Source organism: Telmatherina bonti, assembly GCF_933228915.1.
Source record: "Telmatherina bonti genome assembly, chromosome: 10".
In the NCBI taxonomy this organism is placed as follows: Eukaryota; Metazoa; Chordata; class Actinopteri; order Atheriniformes; family Telmatherinidae; genus Telmatherina; species Telmatherina bonti.
Window position 1 is genome coordinate 12,382,266 of NC_136628.1, and position 19,254 is coordinate 12,401,519.

Genomic DNA, 19,254 nt, shown 5'->3' on the forward strand with positions numbered 1-19,254 from the left:
CCCAGGAAAATGATCTTGACTTTATTCTAATGTGCCCTCCCCTCCACACCACCGCACAAACTCCACACACTGCTGCGTGAACCCTGCTTATAATATTCATAAGCAAGACAGCTATTCAGATAAAACTTTGCATCAGTTTTCTCAGTCTAAATAAAAAAAAAAAAAAGATTTAAACTAAACTTGGAATAATTAAAAGATATTGACGAGTCACAGATGAACAGGCTCACCTCAGGGGAACAACTTTTGCAGCTCCGGCTTCTCTATCTCCCTCTTTTTAAATTTTTTTTTCACGAGGAAGCAAGTGTTAGGTTATAAAGTTTTGGAAAACCACAGCTGCTCATCAGCATTTTCCTAAGTGGAGAAGCGCTCACCTCTGCAGTACACCCCACGCGGCCTGACAGGCTCATTTGCCTATGTCTCAGTGCAACCTATCCAGCTTCAGACTCTTTGCATAAAACAACAAAGGACTTACAGCAAATTTACAGCACTCGTGTGTGCCTCTCTGTGTGTGTGTGTCCAAAAAGGCTGAGTGGAGTCATGCACTGGCTGCTTTTGCTTGCAAGATGATGTTTGTATGAATCCTGCCAAAATGAGCTGCATTTTTGCTGCAATGGGAAGAGCAAAACATCTCCAATCCTTCACCTTTTGCTCATTTTCATACAAGAATGTTTCCAAATAAAGCTGGGAATGTAAATTTAAACTGAGTGCAAATACTTGTGTATTATATGGGTGTAATTAGTGTAGAATGTAGAATGAGTATCGCCTTGCTAAACTGAGCAGGACCTTCCTTGAAAAGAAACATCATTGAGTAACTTCACATTGCATGTTGCTCCAAAAATGGTTTATTTCTTCAGTTTCAGGTTACCTGTATGTACTGATGTCTCTGTGATGGACTGGCAACCTCTCCACAATGTTCGCCGTCTACATCTGATAGCAGCTAGTTCCAGCACCCCACAAACCTGAATTGGATTATGCGGGATTTGGATGGATGGAAATAACAAGCTTCTCCAGTTCTGTAGGATGCATTGTTCTTAAGTCGGCTAGTTATTTCTCCAAACAGCTGCAAATCAAAGTTAGTAATAATCTAGCAGATGAGATTCTTTATTTGAGATTTAAGATATATTCACTCTAATTGACATGTTATGTTATGTCAGCTTTGACAAAACTCTGCTGACCAAAGAGACAGCTTGTTTTACACCCGTCTTAAAACCTTTACATTAGTTTTTTTTTTATGCTTTAGAATTGATTTAGAAATACTGCTATCAGTTTTTACAGCTGTGAAAGGTTTTAATCCAGAGTATCGATGTGACTTGTTTCAGTCTACTTGACCTGCAGAGCTTCAGGTTGCCACGGGTTGATCTCTTGTTTATTCCCAAGGTGGAGACAAAAGGTGGTCCTCATCTGTGGAACCTGTGACATGATGGCAGCTGAGAGTGTTAAAAAGAAAGCTTCAGTCTTACCTTTTTAGTGAAGATTTTAATTGAATGTCTTATTAGTTTTCATAATTGTCATTTTAGTAATGTTTATTTCCATCCAAGTCTATTATATTAATGTGGTTTTACTATTGTTTTGTGATTGTTTTACCAATGATTTAATAACTATTTTAAAACTTTATTACTATGCTCAAACTAGTGACCTTCTTGCTGTAAGGCCACAGTGCTAACCATTACACCACTGTTTATTTTAATATATATATATATATATATATATATATATATATATATATATATATATATATATATATATATATATATATATATATATATATATATATATATATCCCAGCGTCATGGTAGATGATTGAAATCAAGTGAACTGAGCTAACCTTGAGATAACGGGAGCTAACCAGCTAACTGAGGTAAGCAGGCTAAAGCTAAGCCACACTGTTAACCGGCTAAAAACCGTGGTCGTTTTACGTTCTTCTTACTTGAAGCGGGAGGTTGGGTACCTGTCAATCAAAAGGACACGTCCCTAAATATGTCAAACTTCGAGATTAATTACTATTAAACGGGCGAGTTAGAAAAAAATTCACTCCCCCCACAGTTGTCATGAAGGTAAACCTGACCTATTAAACCGAAAATGGATTTTTGAACCAGGCTGTAAACATGTTTATTTTTGCCGTAAAGTTGGCCTTTTTAACATGGGAGTCTATGGGGATTCGCTCTGTTTTGGAGCACCTAGTGGATGAAGGGGGAACTTCAGTTTTATGCTTTTTTGCATAGACTTCACTTTTAACCGCCGGAGGTTGCCGCTTGACCTTCACGCTTATTTGAGTTTTCCAGCACTCTCTACGTTCGGTTTCCATGGTGACGGAAAAGATTGGTTTCAGAGAGTTTTTTCTACTTCAAAATTTTTGTGACGTCCCGGGGGAGGGACTCAGTGATTGGTCATCTTCTCTGGGTTGTGCACGTTGTTCACGAGAAGAAAGCCACACCCACCTTCACTGCTCAGTATAATCACTCCTAGCAGCTGACCAATCAGACGGAGGGATAGGGCGAAGCTTTCTCTGTTCGCTTGTTTCTGGCAGAGGCTGATCTGAGAGCATCAATACAAAATGAATGAAGGGGTTTGTGAAAAATGCTTAATTATTTCTTGCCCTTTCTGGACTTGCATATTAGAATAAATCAGACTGAAATGTGGTTAATAGAGCCACTTTAACATATTTTATTTGAATTTGTAGCGTTTTAGTTTTCCCAGTGCAGTTGTTGAGAGCTATGACATATAATTTTATGTATGTGTTTATGTGTGTGCATGTGGGTGGGTGGTTGTGTGGCTCACGGGCTTGTGGTCTGGAGAACTTGTGCATTGCAATGTGTTTTGTTTTGTGTGAATCAGTGCATTGTGAACAAATCGATTGATTGATCATCTTTATATTTTTGTATCTAATGTTAATGAAAATAAATAAATATTTTTATTTTCTTTTTTATTTTAATGCTATTTCATGTTTGCAGCTTGGATAATGTGTTAAAAGACTAAAGCAGTTTTTTTTTTTCTATCATTCTGTGATCTGTCCAGTGTGGTGGCGGTAGAGCTTTCTGACAAAGTGGAACAAAAATAAAACGCGAAGAAGAAATGGAGCCATTTGATTGGTTATCGCTAGGGGACAAACAGCCTCAGACCCACCGCTGCTGCTACAACATCTTCAGTTTGGTGGCAGAAATCAGCCTCTTTTCATTCTAGTTTATCGACCAGCAATAATTCCGCCTTAACACCACTGCACATCGATGTTTAGTAGCTTTTTGAAACAGGAGCGAAACTGGCGAAGACACTGCTGTATGATGTAGCTTTTTCTGACGGGTTGTGGATCAGGTGTGACAGACGAAGCCAGTCTCCGGAGAGGTAAGAGGGCCACCTTGCTTTAGCTTGCCCCGCTAGCTGTAAGAGGGCAGCCATCAGATGTTTTCTGGTGACATTGTTTTCATTTTATCGGCTTGCTTCTACTTTTCTCCCTCACATGAACGTTGCTGCTACTCCCAGCAGCAGCTTCTTTCAGAGTGGTGGATGCATCTGCTGATTCAGGCCCCTTCAGCTGGCTGTCATACTAATATCGATGTAGCTCACGCTACAAGGTTTATATATGAAATATATCTGCAGCTAATTTAACTCTCCTGCTGGATGTTGAAACAAGCCTCCTTAATAACGTTTAATAATTAAATTACACACATATACACATATATACACTTTATATATATATATATATATATATATATATATATATATATATATATATATATATATATATATATGAACTGTTTGTTCCAGTTATAGCATGGCTGATGATCACTTAAATGAGCAGGGTCATAAAGTGTTCAAAGATCCCCTTAGACAAGTATGGAGATGGAATTTACTGAAATGTTGTATCAGATGGAGATGTGTAGTCAATTTATGTACAAATGCGTTCCTGTAAACATTGTGCCTTTTCAGTAAAATCCTAGTTTTTATGGATACAGTCTTCTAGAAAAACAGCTCTTACTTTCACTTAATGACTTTATGATGAACATCTTGATTATATTATCATTTTGTAACAATAATTATTTAGCAAACACAGCGACAACGGGTCTGTTTTAGTTCATATTATCAGTTGGATTAATTTATTTTGTACAATCTACAGCTGTTTTGATTATTGATCAGTCGTTGTCATTTCTCTCTCGCCTTTTAACACGGATAATTCATTGTTCACTGAGTTTTAGGCTCACTGATTTTCCTAACCGCTTAGTCCAATGAAGGGTCGCGGGGAAGCTGGAGCCTACCCCAGCAGTCTGTGGGCAAAAGGCAGGGTACATCCTGGACAGCTCACCAGTCCATCACCAGTCCAACAACCACTCACGCTCACACTCACTCCCAGGGGCAATTTAGAGTACCCTATTAACCTAACATGCATGTCTCTGGACGGTGGGAGGAAGCCGGAGAACCCGACGAGAACCCACACATACACGGGGAGAACATGCACAAGAAGTTTACCACGAAACTAAATTAAGTTAAAACCTCTGTAACGACATTAAAAAAAACATTGAACAAGTTTATTGAGATCTGTAATGAAAGTCAGGTCATTGTTTCCCGTTAAGAAAAACAAAGAAAACCATTAATTTCCCAATAAACTATTAATTTTCTTTAAATGGCCTTTTTTTCCCAGGCTTGTTGTTTGATTCATTGCTGGTATCAAGAACTTCAAACTGGCTGAAATGGATGAACAGAGTGTTGAGGTACGTATGCCTTATTTAACAAAGAGCTCAAGAAGTGAATCTGTAATGTTGAAAGTGAGGCTTCCTCTCAGCTTTGTGATGGTTCATGCAGCTGTTTGCGGTGAAAGCGTCTCCTGTCTTTTTGCAGAGCATCGCTGAGGTGTTCCGCTGCTTTATCTGCATGGAGAAACTACGGGATGCTCGCCTCTGCCCACATTGCTCCAAACTCTGCTGCTTCAGCTGTATACGAGTGAGTATGATTACTGCAGCCAGAACCAGACTGTCTCTCTGCACACTGCTGTTAGTAGATCATTCTGGCAGCGTTTATCTAAAATAAGGAAAAGATGGAAGGAATAGAAATGAAAACCGAGAGAGAGGAGTGTGTATATTTTACTCCACGTGATTCTCGCCCAGTATACAGTATTACTGACTTGAATGCAGATTTTAAACACTTGTGAGTATTTTCAGTGTTAAGTTTATATAAATATACATTCCTTATTGGTTTTCATGCAACCCTTTGGCTGTCGTATTCTGTAAGAACTGGTTTTCAGACCGATTATTTTTATTGTTATATCACAGTTTGTCACAATGAAACCGGAAAAAACTGCCTGCAAACATTTTTGGCAGAATCCGTTCATTTAGTCTTTTTTATGAAGTTACCCAGACACAAGTCAGTGTTTTAAGCTGAATGCTAAATGATTCCAGTCGTTCTGACCAGCACAGTGGAAGCTGGTTCTGAGCTGAGATGTCTTGTTTAACAGCGCTGGCTGACGGAGCAGAGAGCCCAGTGTCCACACTGTCGGTGAGTACCCGCTGACACACTCCTGTTAGTCTTCTGACTGCATCGCTCCTCGTTTGGAGCCCTTTATGTCAGGGATGTCCACATTCAGCTGTCCTGCAGGTTTTCATCCCTGCTCCAACACACTTGGCTTCCATGAAATGGATCCAACAACCTATGAAGTTCTGCACAATGATTCATGTGAGGCCAGTGTGTTGGAGCAGGGACACATAGAAAACCTGCAGGATTGCAGGACTGGAGCTGAACACCCCTGCCTTAAGTTGGGTTGCAGCCTCCAGGTTTCAGTGTTCTTTAGCTGGTTAACCCTTTAAACTCCAGTAGTTTGTCTGCACCGCTGAGCACCATCACTTACATTGTGAACAGTTTCTCAGGAATGGAAGTGTGTAATTTTGTGGGGTAAATTGTAATGGATCGCTTATCTACAATAATTCCCCAGGTATTTGGATCCCGTTCAGGAGCTTTACTATCCAGCCACGAAATGTAGTGTTTATTCAGAGACTATGAGAATTTCACAATGAGAGATCCATGATGACACCAATATTTTAATGCTCCATTATTACGTAACTTTCTGACATTAAAACTCTGCATCCCGGACTTGTTTGATGACAAAATGACATCTGTCGTGTATTTCTGCAGCCGCTGCTGCCCAGCAGCGTCCCAAGATTGAGAAACCGACACTGTACAACTTTATCATCCGGGATGCGACGTTGCAGCAGAGTTTCGCTTCATGATACAACAAGGAACCGGTTGTTCTGAACACACAACGTCGCTGATTCAGCAAATAAACGCGAGATAATTAAAAGAGAGAAAGAGACAAACAGGAGTCATTGTAAGATCATCTTTTACTGGCTGGAGACAGCTAACAGGTCAGGTAGGATGCAAGATGGATGCTGAATTAGCCGTCGATAGGAGGCGCGTGGCGGGCAAGTTCTGTAGGGCGTCTTTTCTTTAATCAGGAAGCTGGCTATCATGAAATGATTTAGCAGAGTTTTAGATGTGATTTTAAAACAGCCAAACAATTAAAAGGTTAGATATGAATGAATCCAGGATTCCTACTGGTCTGTCCTCTCAGAACCACAGAAAACATGTGGACAGCGCCGTGTGGATTAGAGGAAGGCATACAGATAGGGATGCACTGACAGCAGTGTAAAATACCAGCCCAACACTGTGTGTGTGTGTGTGTGTGTGTGTGTGTGCGTGTGCGTGTGCGTGTGTGTGTGTGTGTGTGTGTGCGTGTGTGTGCGTGTGTGTGTGCTCATACTCGTATGACGCTACATAACCTGATAACTCTGTGAATAAGCCGAGGCTGTCAGATTAAACATATCAACACAAAGAGATGAATCTGTGGAAACTTTGTGCTTCTTTAAGCCGTTGGTGCGTAATCACATTTATTACATGTTAGAAACCTGAATTTGGCATCATGTTAGTTAGAGACACTTAATTTTGGCGTGTAGATTCCTCAGACAGCGGAGATCCTTTTCCAAATGGCTCGGACCGCTACAGGAAATCATTCCTGCCCTCCTTAATAAGACCGTTCCATACTTCTTCCTTGTGTCTCAGATAACATCACAAATGTTACCAATGTTATTCATCTCCTCTTAACTGTTTTCCAAATACTTGTTAATTTTATATTCTTCTGTTGTTGTGTTATAAACACAATTTCTACATGGAGGCTACAACTACTAAATTTCCCAAATTGGGATGAATAAAGTACTTCTATTATTCTGTTCTATTATAACCGTGATGAAGCAAATCAACCAGAAACCTGTTTTCCTCCTTATTTATGACATTACCGACAGTTTTTCAGCCTTACATGTAGAGGATGGACGATGATCTATCACACAATGTACCACTCAGATGAAGTACTTGTACTTTGAAGACGTGTGGTATCAGTGTATCCCTGCAAGCTGTCTCAGTGTTGCTAAGTGAATGTTGCAGCTGTGTTTTAGGGTGCTTAGTTCATGGAAAGATGAATGAAGGTGTGTGTGTTTGTGTGAACATAGAGCTCCGCTGCAGCTGAGGGAGCTGGTGAACTGTCGCTGGGCGGAGGAGGTCACCCAGCAGCTGGACACCCTGCAGCTCTGCAGCCTCACCAAGCATGAAGACAACGACAAGGACAAGTGAGCAGCTCCCTGCATCCTGTCTGTTCTGTTCTAGTTCACCTCCTCTGTGTCTGAAAAGGCTTTAAAGAAAGTGATTTGATGATATTTCTGTAGTTCTGAGGGTTCTTCTTGCACCAGACCAGATTTTAACCTCAAGGCTGCAGACAGTTTTCACGCTGTCTCTGACTGTTTCACCCCGTTTGTGTCTGTCTGACCCGTTGACGTCTTGTTGTCGGATTGTTGCTCTGCAGAATTAAAAGTTTAGTCTCCCAGAAAGATCAGGAGAAATTCATCTCCATGCAGACTGGATCACTGTAACAGTCTTTTACCAGGACTCCCTAAAAAGAACATTAAACATCTGCAGCTCATCCAGATGCTGCTGCTAGAGCTTTAACTAAGTTCTGAACACATCACACCAGTTTTAAAATCTTTACACTGGTTTCCAGTTTATACTGGTTTCCAGTCAGTCACAGGATAGATTTCAAAACCCTGCTGATTGTTTACAAATCCCAGAATGGTTCTGGACCAGAATACATCAGTGATATGTTCAGAGAATATAAACCAAGCCAAGCTCTTTGATTCAAAGACTCTGGTCAACTAGTCCAGGCCAGAGTCCAGGCCAGAGTCCAGGCCAGAGTCCAGGCCAGAGTCCAGGCCAGAGTCCAGGCCAGAGTCCAGGCGAGAGTCCAGGCGAGAGTCCAGGCCAGAGTCCAGGCCAGAGTCCAGGCCAGAGTCCAGGCCAGAGTCCAGGCCAGAGTCCAGGCCAGAGTCCAGGCCAGAGTCCAGGCCAGAGTCCAGATTAAACATGGAGAAGCAGCATTTAGCTGTTATGCTGCAAACAAGTAGAATAATCTGCCAGTGGAGATTAAACTTTTATCAAATGTAGAAACTTTTAAATCCAGGTTAAAAACATTTCTTTTCTCATGCGCCTATGCATGACATCTGCACAGTAACTTTTACTTAATTCTGCTTTTAATTATTTTAGTATAATTTATGATTTTATTATGATTTTGTTATTTGTATTTTCTTTTATGCTTTTTTTTGTAATGCTTTTAAGGTTTCATGTAAACTTGAATTGTCTTCTTGTACATGAAAGGTGCTATACAAATAAACTTGCCTTGCCTTGCAGATGCGAGAACCACCATGAAAAGCTGAGTGTTTTCTGCTGGACCTGTAAGAAGTGCATCTGTCACCAGTGCGCTCTGTGGGGAGGAATGGTAATGTTTCCCAGCTTAAAGTTAGGAAAAAAAAACAGCTAGAAAGACTTTTATTTCAGCACTAGGTTAAAGTGAACCCGATTCCAGTGATTGTCTTTACTGTCTTCACCTTGTTCTAATGAGATCAGCACAGACGTACCTCGAAATATCTCAGTAAATAAAGAAAAACTGGAACCTGAGACATGTTTTTACTTGCAGCATGGTGGTCACACCTTCAAGCCTCTGGTGGAGATTTATGACCAACATGTGACCAAGGTGAAGGAGGAGGTGGCCAAGCTGCGCCGCCGCCTCATGGAGCTCATCAGTCTGGTGCAGGAAGTGGTGAGGACTCCCGGCTGGCTTTGTCCAAAAAGAAAACAAAACAAATTTTCTAAACTGCAGACTTTAACGTAAATAAAACACATTCAGCCTCCTCAGAGACGGGAACCTTTTAGTTTTAGGTCTGCTATGATTTCTTTTTTTTCCCCTGAGTTTTCTCGTTTTTAGGTGTTTTAGGATCAGAAACGGAAAATCTAATGAATGAAGCTGTTAATAAAACAGCAGAGTTTTCAGGGCACCCAGAACTGACCTAGAAGAGAATTTCAATGCAACTTTATAGCAGTATAACACAAGTTCAGTCATTCACTCATTCATTTTCTTAACCACTTAGTCCAGTTAATGGTGGCAAGGAAGCTGGAGACTAACCCAGTAACCGTGTAGCGAGAAGCGGGGTGAACCCTGGACAGGTTGCCGGTCCATCACACACAAGTTTCTGACCTTAAAACTGTGTTTCTGACTCGCTCTGATTGCTCATGGTCATTCATTGTATTCATTCTTTTAAATTGTGATTGCACTGAAGCATCGTGAGGGTAAGAAACCGTTCGTCACAATTATTTAAACTCTTTTTCCCTCCCGGGGCATCACTGCATTGTTGCATTTCGCTGTATGGCACCACGTCACTGTGTATCGAAGCACTGGTTGTTGTGAACATGCAGGGGATGATTCAGGGGGAAAAAAAGGATTTAGGGCATTATCAGAAGAAGCAAGAAAGAGAAAGTTACAGAGCAAGTAAAAAGACAAGAGTCAACATTATACTGACTTTTACTGGGTGGAGAGAGCTCAGAAAAGAGACAATGTGTAGGATGGATGTTTTGTCGGGCGACGCCACAGTCAGAAATCTGCCAAAGTTCAGGCCTTGTTTACGCAACAACACAACGTGACAAAGGAAAAACAGGGTTTTGGGATGATAGTCGAGAAAAGAAAAAGAGCTAATAACCAGGAGAAAAGGAGAGTCTACGTGGGTGTAGCGTTTACCAGATGGAGACGATTCATGGTGGAGAGGGATTTCAGAGGTTGCAGATTTCTGCTGGACAGGAGGTTCATTCTGTCCAACAGAGAAGTTTATTTTGGTGTTATGTTAGAAACAGAGCAGGCAGTCCAGTAACTTCTTTATCCTCCCGTTGCAGTCGGATCATTTACAGTTCCTTGCTGTATAAAACAGCAGAGATGCTAACTTGTTAGTTAGCTAATGGTGGAATAGCTCTGTTGCAACAGTTTTAAGTTGCTGTTATTTTCACAGAAATCATACCAGCAGATCATTTTTCCAGAGTTTTTCCTGGTTTTTTAGCATTTATTTCAGCTGACTTGTCAAAAGGGTTGATGTCTTCCCTCTAGTCACACGATTCCACCGGTGAATAGTGAAAGATTTATGCAAGTGAAGCCTATAACAAATCAGCCTGTGTGTTAGTAAAACACGGCTGAGTTAATAAGCTATCTGGAGAGTGAATCACACACACAAGGTGACAAAATAAAAGTAATTGTAACACAATGTGTGTGAGCACGGACGCCTGCAGCGTCGAGCTGGTCTGTGTGAATTTGTAAAGAACGGAGGCGACTCCATGACATCATGTTCTTCAGCACTGACAAGAAGCAGTTATTGTGTCTGACTTTCAGACTGCTGTGCCTCCTGACAAAGGTTAGTTCAGCATCTGTCTTGCATCCTGTCTCTTCTCTGAGCGATCTCCTGCCAGTAACTGTTAGTCCAATGTTAACTTTCCTTTTTTCCTCTTCCTCTGATAATTCCTTCCTGTGTTTATCTGCTAAATCAGCCGGGTTGTACGTTAAAAAACAACCAGCGTTCTGATGTCCAGTTGCCAACCTGTGACATGTTGCTGTAAGGCCAATAACAGTTGTAATGTGAGATCCTGGGATGAAAAATAAAAGGATTAATTTGTGTTTTCCTCTCGGTCTGGAAATGCTGCAGCACAACAGCTCCAGCAATGTGTGTGTGGCTTTACCACAAGTACAAAATCTGAAGGTCACAAAGTAACGCACTGCTACTTTAAAAGGGTGTATGGTGTATCAGAGTGGAGCTTTAAATCAGAAAAAGTTCTATTAAATTAATTCTCAGGTTTTATTTGATAACCTCTGCTCTGCTGTGAGAAAATGTTCAGAGGTCAACACCGGGACCAGGGAGCAGAATGAAGACAGTTTTAGCTTCATGTCTGTGCTGGGCCGTTGACTGCTGTCCAGATATTTCCCAGCAAGCGAAGAGAAAATACAAGCAGAAGGGACTTCTTATCAGACCTGAAGGAAACTCTTTGACTTGAAACTGTTTATTTTTATAGAAAAGTTCTACTTAAAGCTGGGGTAGGTAATGTTGGGGAGCTATTAAGGTTTTAAAGCGGCGCCCTGTCTTGGCTCCTCCCCCTCTGGTTTTGCTCCTTGCGTGATCCAAGTCTTTTTTTATTCGCAGCTTTTTCCACCACCAATTTTCTCTTTCTCAGCTGCTTAGCAGGAGGAGGTAAATAAACCGAGCCGGGTCGGGAAATCCTTCCTGCATTTTCTCAGCCATGTTTTCTTTCTGAGTTTCTTCTTCACTACTTTATATTTTCATCCTAACACGCTGTTTATATGCAGGGTGTGGCTGTCAGGTATGCACTGCAGAAGGGGGAGGAGGGGAGCCGGGGGAAGAAGCTTACAGAATATAAGAAATGAACAACTTAAATTTGGTCCAAACGTTTGGATTGGTCAGAGTTTTTACAGATATACAGTAAACTGAGGGGTCTAACTATATTTCTTATTGTTCATGATTACAGAATGTACAGACGACTATCAGGACCAGGAACCACTTCATACAGAGTAAAATAATGTCTCTGAGCAACATTGCCTTCCCCAGCTGTAACCTGCCTTTGGTGACTGAGATAAATGAGTGTCATTGGCCCCCAAAAGAAAGACGTATAGCAAATTAAGCATTATAAAAAATCAGCAGGTGCCTGAATATAAAATAAAAAAAGTAACCACTAATGAGCCATTTCTAAAGTAAATTTCTCATCACATAGATCTATAAAATTCTGCTTTAAGTCAGAGTTTGTTTTGCTTGTGCAGAATGAGGAAAAAACCTGAGGAGAAATCACTCAATCATGTTGCCTAACAGCATGATGGGAAGTACATCATCTACAGCCAGCCATCACCGTGGTCATTATGTATGCAGCTACAGATTCAAGGGATAAAAATACATTTGTTAATAAAAAGAAAGTGATACATTAATAATGTCTGTCTTTTTTTTTTTTTTTTTTTTTTTTAAGCTTTAGGAAATGTGTTTGATGGCCAACATCCTCTAGATGGCACTAATGTATTTGCGTGTGTGCGTGTGTGTGGCAGGAGAGGAATGTCGAGGCCGTCAGGGGAGCCAAGGATGAGAGAGTTAGAGAGATCCGGAACGCCGTGGAAATGATGATCGCTCGTCTGGACAATCAGCTCAAGAACAAACTGATCACACTCATGGGTAGGACTCCAGCACACACACACACACACACACACACACACACACTGCCTTGTGCAGATGAGCTGATTGTGGATAGATGAGACTCTCCAAGGTGTGTGAATGCGTTTGTATGTTGACAACACTGGTCTTTAGATGTCACTGAAATCTTTTAGTTCAGTTGTGAAATTTAGTGAATTAGTTGCCAAATTGAAAGTTTTTATCTCAGCAACAAACTAACTTTAAATTAAGTTTCAGGTAATTTCATCTGTCTTTGTGTGTGAAGCACTCGGATCATTTTTATTTAAATCACTGACAGACGTCTGGTAGATCACACCACACACTCCACGCTGGTCTTAAATCATTGAGATAGATACCAGTAAGTCTAAATGCTCCAACAGTTCAGCTTGACACGTCATACGGTATCTTTATCACTTCCTGTAACTTCTGCTGAGATAAAATGAACCCAGTCAGTTTAAACCAGGAAAAAACTGTGAATGAACCAAGTTAAGTTTACAACCACTCTGTATTTCCACCCATACACCAGTTTCCTGCTGCTTGTCCACGGTGAGCAGGGAAGCATAGACCTTCCTCTCCCAGCCACATTCACCATACATCCTAGTGATCCCAAGGCGTTCCCAGACCAGCCGAGGTGTATAATCCTTCCAGTGTGTCCTGGGTCTTCCTCTGGGTCTCCTCCCGGAGGGATGAGTCCTGAACGCCTCACCAGGGAGCATCCAGGAGCTGTAGATGTGGAGGGGCAGCAGCTCGAGTCTGAGCCCCTCCCAGATGACAGAGTTTCTCCACCGATCTGCCTGTCGATCTCACGCTCCATCCTTCCCTCATTCATGAAGAAAACACCAAGATACTTGGACTTGTGGTTCCAACCAAGGTGTGCAGAATAACATCTCTGAGCTACACATCCAACCTTGTGGCAGACGGGCTACAGCAGCAGAAAACCAGTTAAGAACAGGAAACTGATGCTTAGGTCCACACAGATGCGCCAAAACTGGACAAATTAAGATAAAAAAAAATGTTTCCCGGTCTGATGAGTCTATATATTTCAGCTGCTCCATTAAGATAGTGGGGTCAGACTTTGGTGGGAACTATATATAAACATAGATCCATCCTACATTGTTGAAGCAATTCAGGCCGTTGGTGCTATAAGATTTTCTTGTCCCACTTTGGCCCACAGACATGGTTTAACCAGCACAGCCTACCTGAGTACTGCTGCTGACCATGTCCATCCCTTTATGAGCACAGTGCAGCATCTTCTGATGAAACTTCCAGCAGGATGATGCACCATGTCACAAAGCTCACATCATCTCCACCATGACGATGAGTTCACTGTCCTCCAACGGCTCCACAGTCACCAGATCTACATCCAGCAGAGCAGCTCTGGGAAATTTTAATCATGATGTGCAGCAGCTGTACAGCAAACCTCAGAGGAATGTTTCAAACACATTTTTGCATTTATAACACAAGAATAAATAGTAATATTAGCTCTGAAGGAACGAGAGGTCTGACCTCATACCGCTAGGTAAACCTGATATATGGGACGGTAAATCTATCATTAAAATGAGAATCCCTCCATGGTGTAGGGCTGCTAAACAAGCTCATATGTTGGTAATAAGGATGTAATAATTACCTCCAACACCATGTTTTTTCCTGTGTTTATCTTTCTGTCTATTTGTTTGTACACAACCTTACACTACGGGTACATTCACATCACCCTTTTTAATTTGAATCCGAGTCCGTTTCCTCGGAAAGTCCGCTTTGTTTGGGGAACTGTGAACACGCTAAACAAATTCTGATTAGATTCAAAGAAGCAGACTCGGTCCGATTACAAACCAAATCCAGGAAGTGGACTACAAAAAAAGTCACTTCCTGCTTTTGGAGTAGTGTTGCATTGTGGGTAAATGCACAGTGATGGCGTTAAGAGTCCTCTGCCTCATCTGTTGTTCACACTGTGGTCATTGTTGCAGTGTATTTCTGCAACTTGCATAAGACACAATAAAAAACCCAGAACAGGGACAGATTTTTGCTACGTGTTTTGCACACAAGTGGAGTTTTCTTCTTTGTCCTTTCTATTGCTAAATATTAATGCAGCGCCACCTTTTGGTGAGAATGGGGAAATATTATTCTAATGGTTCGGCTCGTTTGACCAAAGTGCAGTGTGAACGGGATCTCGATCCGCATGGATACACCCCCATACAACTGAACCGAGTCCCCAATCGGACCGAGTCTAGCGGACTATCCTGATGTGGATGCACCCTTTAAATTACTGGACAGATTTTTGTGATTATTTTTTTCTGGGAACTGGTCATGGTCTAACTGAGATTACATAAAATTTGAGGAAAGATCTGAAAAGGATTGGGGATACATGAATCTTCACAATACAGGTAGAAAGGAGCTGCTTGGCGCTCTGAGTGCTTTTATGGTTCTGCATATTACAAAGGATAAAATGCAAATCTCATTAACTGTGAATCTAACAGAAACTTCACCATGGTTAAATGTGTCAAACGGGACTTTTTGTTGCTACACGAAGCTCCAACAGACACTAAAAAACATTGAGATTTGGTCCTGAAAGCAGTGCGAGTCACCCGTTATAGCCGCGGGCGATACACACATGAAATATTTATCTGATGAGAGTGAATGCCTGCACTCAGCGCCCACATGCACAACCTGCACACCCTCCCACTCACACTCAGCAGCTTCCATCAGAACTCACATTCTGCTCGAGTACACTGAAAATAGAAATGTGTTCCTCCCCACCAGGCCAGAAGACGTCTTTGACCCAGGAGACAGAGCTGCTGGAGTCCCTGCTGCAGGAAGTGGAGCATCAGGTTGGTGACTTCCAACAAATTATAACCTCCATTCATATATGAGGCTGTTAGTTTTATACGTTACAGTTTAATTATCTGTAAAGCCTCACTTTGTTCTGTTTTATTTAATTAGATTATGGGCTGAATCTTTTACCAGCAACAATCTGTATAATGTGGTTAAAATACAGATTTGTAAATTTAGTATCTACAAGTTGAGAAGTTCTGCTACATATTTTTAATGTTGTTCACCATTCTGATGTACATCCTACTGGTTTGCATTGGTAAGAATCTGGCGATGTATCTCAATACGGGTCAACAGTACAATATACTGCGATATATCAGGATACTACTATAAGCAAGACAATATATTGTGATTTTTCTTTACTAAACACTGAACACAGTAAAAATCTGTTGTTTGATAAATCGATACATTGCTTTTAGATTTGATATAATATTGTCACACAAAACATTGCAATAATTCGACTAATTGACATTTTCTTACATACCTATCTGGTGCATGTCTAACCTGTCTGAGGGTGCATTCACAATAGGATAAACTTGGTCTGATTGGAAACTCTGTTCAGTTGGGGGTGGTGTAAAATTCTTCCGGACTGAGACTACGTTTACAGTGCACTTCTCAAAAGAATAAGACCTTTTAAAAACTGGTTTCCCCACTCAGCCTGAGACGACGCGGCATCATGAATTACAGAAGGAGAAGACGAGATGAACAATAAAGATCTTTTATTGCTTGATCAATGGATCAAGTCCATAGCAGCTAAATACGGAGCTGCTTCACATGCTAGTGGTTTTGGATTTATCAGAATTCTATCAGAAAATTTGTAGAATTTTTTTCACACCTAACCGCAAGTTATTTCTCTCGTTCTGAGTCGCTAATCATCCGATATCCAGGTATGTTTTGGTTGTTTTTAATGGGAGCAGACGGGAGTGGGAACCAACTAACAGAAGAAAAAGAAAAAAACAACGGGTGCCTCCATTTTATAGTTTTTGCTCAATAATCCTACATTGTAACCCAAGTAAAGAACTATGCTACCCAGAAGCCAACACTGCTACTGGCCACTGCTTCCTCCTCGGAACCTACATAAGAAAAGGAATGGAGTTAGCAAACACCCAGTGAAAAGCCAATATGGATTTACAACGCAACGTTATAAGTAATGACTATTAAGTTAGCAGAACTTAATCATTTAATCAAACTCGATGTATTGCACAAAGACTAAATACATTTTTAAAAAATGGGAGCAGGAATCATTCAGAGTGGGAGTGGAAAAGGATTGGGAGTAATTTTATTGGGATTGGGATGGGACAGGTCTTTTTATTTTGCTTTGACCCAGAATTGGGATGGGACAAGATTTCTTCCTGTGGGAGTGGGATGGGACAGGAGTGAAAATCCACTCCATGTCGCCCTAATTCACAATGCCCCGAATGAAGCAGACTTACCAAGCAAAGGTGCTGGGTGGTGTGAGTGGGCCAGGATGCAGGATGGAAGTGCAATATCCCAGTGATAGCCTCCAATCATGGTGGTTGAACAATGGTGCGGTGGTTAGGACTTTGGCCGGTCACTGCTTCGAGCTTTGGTTGAGGGGAAGTTTTGAACAGTGACCTTTCTGCGTGGAATTTGTATGTTTTCTTTGGGTTCTCTCTGTGTACTCTGGCTAAATTCTCGCTAGGAGTCAATGTGAATGGTTTTGTCTCTCTGTGTTGGCCATGCGATGGACTGGTGGCCTGTCCATGGTGTACCCTGCCTCTCAGCTGCTAATACTGTGATAAGCTCCAACTATGTCATAAAAATAATCACTTGGCTAATGAAACCGTCAGATTACATCAAACCTTTTTGATCCAATCGCCCATCGTGATCTGCATGTGGAGACAGTGAAGAGATAAACCATCAGAAAACCCCCAACTGAACCCGTACCAGGAAGGACAGCCATTTGACTGGACTGTTTGGGATTGAGAGGACACGAGGAAAGGTACCTGTGAGAGGGGCCTTGCTGCGGAGCTCCACAGTGGGGACAGTTCTGGTCCAGACACTTTTCAGGCCACCTCCCCCATAAGGCCACCTCCCCCCGCCCAATGCCAGCTGGATGAAGATAAAGGCTTTCCAGCTGCAAATAAAACACAAGCAGAAAAGAACTGCAATAAGCAAAACCCCCAGATAAATCAAAATGAATAAAATTGTCAATAGAAAGCCAAACAAGCAAGTTTTTCCAATGCACTAAATGCAGTTGTAGCGATAGACGATCCCACTGTCTGGTACCACACTGGGAAGTCTCTAGTTACCTCCGCCAAGGACGTTATGGTTTACCCAGCATTTATCTTTGTTTGTTTGTTTGTTTGTGTTCAGGATAACTCAAAACGTTATGGATGGATTTTCATGACATTTTCAGGAGTTGTTGGAAATGTGAAAAGGAAGAACTGATTTCATTTTGGATCCAGGAACTTTTTAAAGGCTTTGTCTGAGGTTTGCGCTCTCGGAGTGCTTTTTTAGATTTTTGTACTGGGAACCATGAACTAACTAATTCATAGCCGGTGAATGAAGACAGCGAGTCGCTCCATATTTGTAAGAAGCTGAGAAGTTTAATCTGGAGCATTTAGAGTTTTAGACCTTCTTTTCCACCCTGAATACAGCAGGACTATGAGCAGTTTAGGGGTCATCCCCTTGCAGAGAGATGGATTATTGACCAAATGCATTAAAACAGCTACATTTAGTTGTTAGGCAGCGGAGAGTTGAGTTGAGCCAGTTTCATGACACTATTGCATCACAATCATATTGTTCTGCTCAGGCTGATGTTCTCAACGCCATGACTTTGTTGTTTTGTTTTGTGATGAGCAGCTTCACTCCTGCAGTAAGAGCGAACTCATCTCCAAGAGCCCGGAGATCCTGCTCATGTTCCAGCAGGTCCATCGGAAACCCATGCAGTCCTTCGTCACCACGCCGGTTCCCCCAGACTTCACCAGGTAATCTGTCCAGCTGCAAGGAAATAACTGAACACCTCAGTTAGGATGGCTTTAAACCAACAATATAGTTTATTTTTGTGTTTGTTGATTTAATTGTCATTACTCCTAATCCAAGAGAATACATTCAACGTACCGGTGTTATGAGAATTTTTTCTATTAAGAATGTGTTTTTATTGTTATTTTTTTATATTCAGCCATATATTTTGTGTGTTGTCAGTGAGCTGGTTCCTGCCTACGACTCCAGCACTTTTGTTCTGGTCAACTTCAGGTAAACCGTCTCTAAGGTTGCACTCAGCATGCCAAAAAACATGTCGCAGAATCTGAATGTTTTTCCTTTATTTGAGCCGTGTTTAATGACAGAACAGAGCTGCTGCCATCACTTCACTGCAAAGACCAAGTTAAAATCTGAAGCTGGTGTGAGACTGAAGCATATCTTCGTGTCCTGATGTTACAGCAGCTTGTGTCTGTGTTTCTGTATTTGTAGCACCCTGAGGCAGCGGGCAGACCCCGTCTACAGCCCCCCTCTGCAGATATCTGGTCTCTGCTGGAGGCTTAAAGTCTACCCTGTGAGTCTGAAACCATTTCTCCTCCATCTGTCACAATTGCACATTTCTCAGATTTAGATCTTTGTATAACACAAGTGACTCTAGAAATTTGCTCCCCCAGGATGGCAATGGAGTTGTTCGTGGAAATTATCTGTCTGTGTTCCTTGAGCTGTCTGCTGGACTTCCGGAAACATCGAAGTAGGAATACTTATTTAAAAATCTGCAGGATAATTGCTAGTTGTTCTTGCTAATTCATGTCAGCTGCTGTCTGTTGCATTTGTACAACAGCAGGTGACATTGGTTCACGTTTTCAGCTGCTTCCTAAATGGACAGATTGATTTTCCAGAAGTGGGACTGACTTTGAGCTAC

The 19,254-nt window shown here is 41.5% G+C and overlaps 1 protein-coding gene across 1 annotated transcript in view; it reads left to right on the plus strand.

Moving 5' to 3' along the window:
* Positions 1–3,192: 3,192 nt before the first annotated feature.
* trim37 (tripartite motif containing 37) overlaps positions 3,193–19,254 on the plus strand; it is a 32,012-nt gene continuing 15,950 nt past the window's right edge. The window contains exons 1-13 of the mRNA XM_079248059.1: positions 3,193–3,339; positions 4,634–4,703; positions 4,831–4,932; positions 5,444–5,484; positions 7,485–7,601; positions 8,713–8,800; positions 8,999–9,121; positions 12,443–12,566; positions 15,321–15,388; positions 18,216–18,340; positions 18,558–18,608; positions 18,825–18,906; positions 19,007–19,083. Coding sequence (XP_079104185.1) covers positions 4,683–4,703; positions 4,831–4,932; positions 5,444–5,484; positions 7,485–7,601; positions 8,713–8,800; positions 8,999–9,121; positions 12,443–12,566; positions 15,321–15,388; positions 18,216–18,340; positions 18,558–18,608; positions 18,825–18,906; positions 19,007–19,083 — 1,019 coding nt within the window. The 5' untranslated portion in view covers positions 3,193–3,339; positions 4,634–4,682. The remainder of the gene's footprint in view (positions 3,340–4,633; positions 4,704–4,830; positions 4,933–5,443; positions 5,485–7,484; positions 7,602–8,712; positions 8,801–8,998; positions 9,122–12,442; positions 12,567–15,320; positions 15,389–18,215; positions 18,341–18,557; positions 18,609–18,824; positions 18,907–19,006; positions 19,084–19,254) is intronic.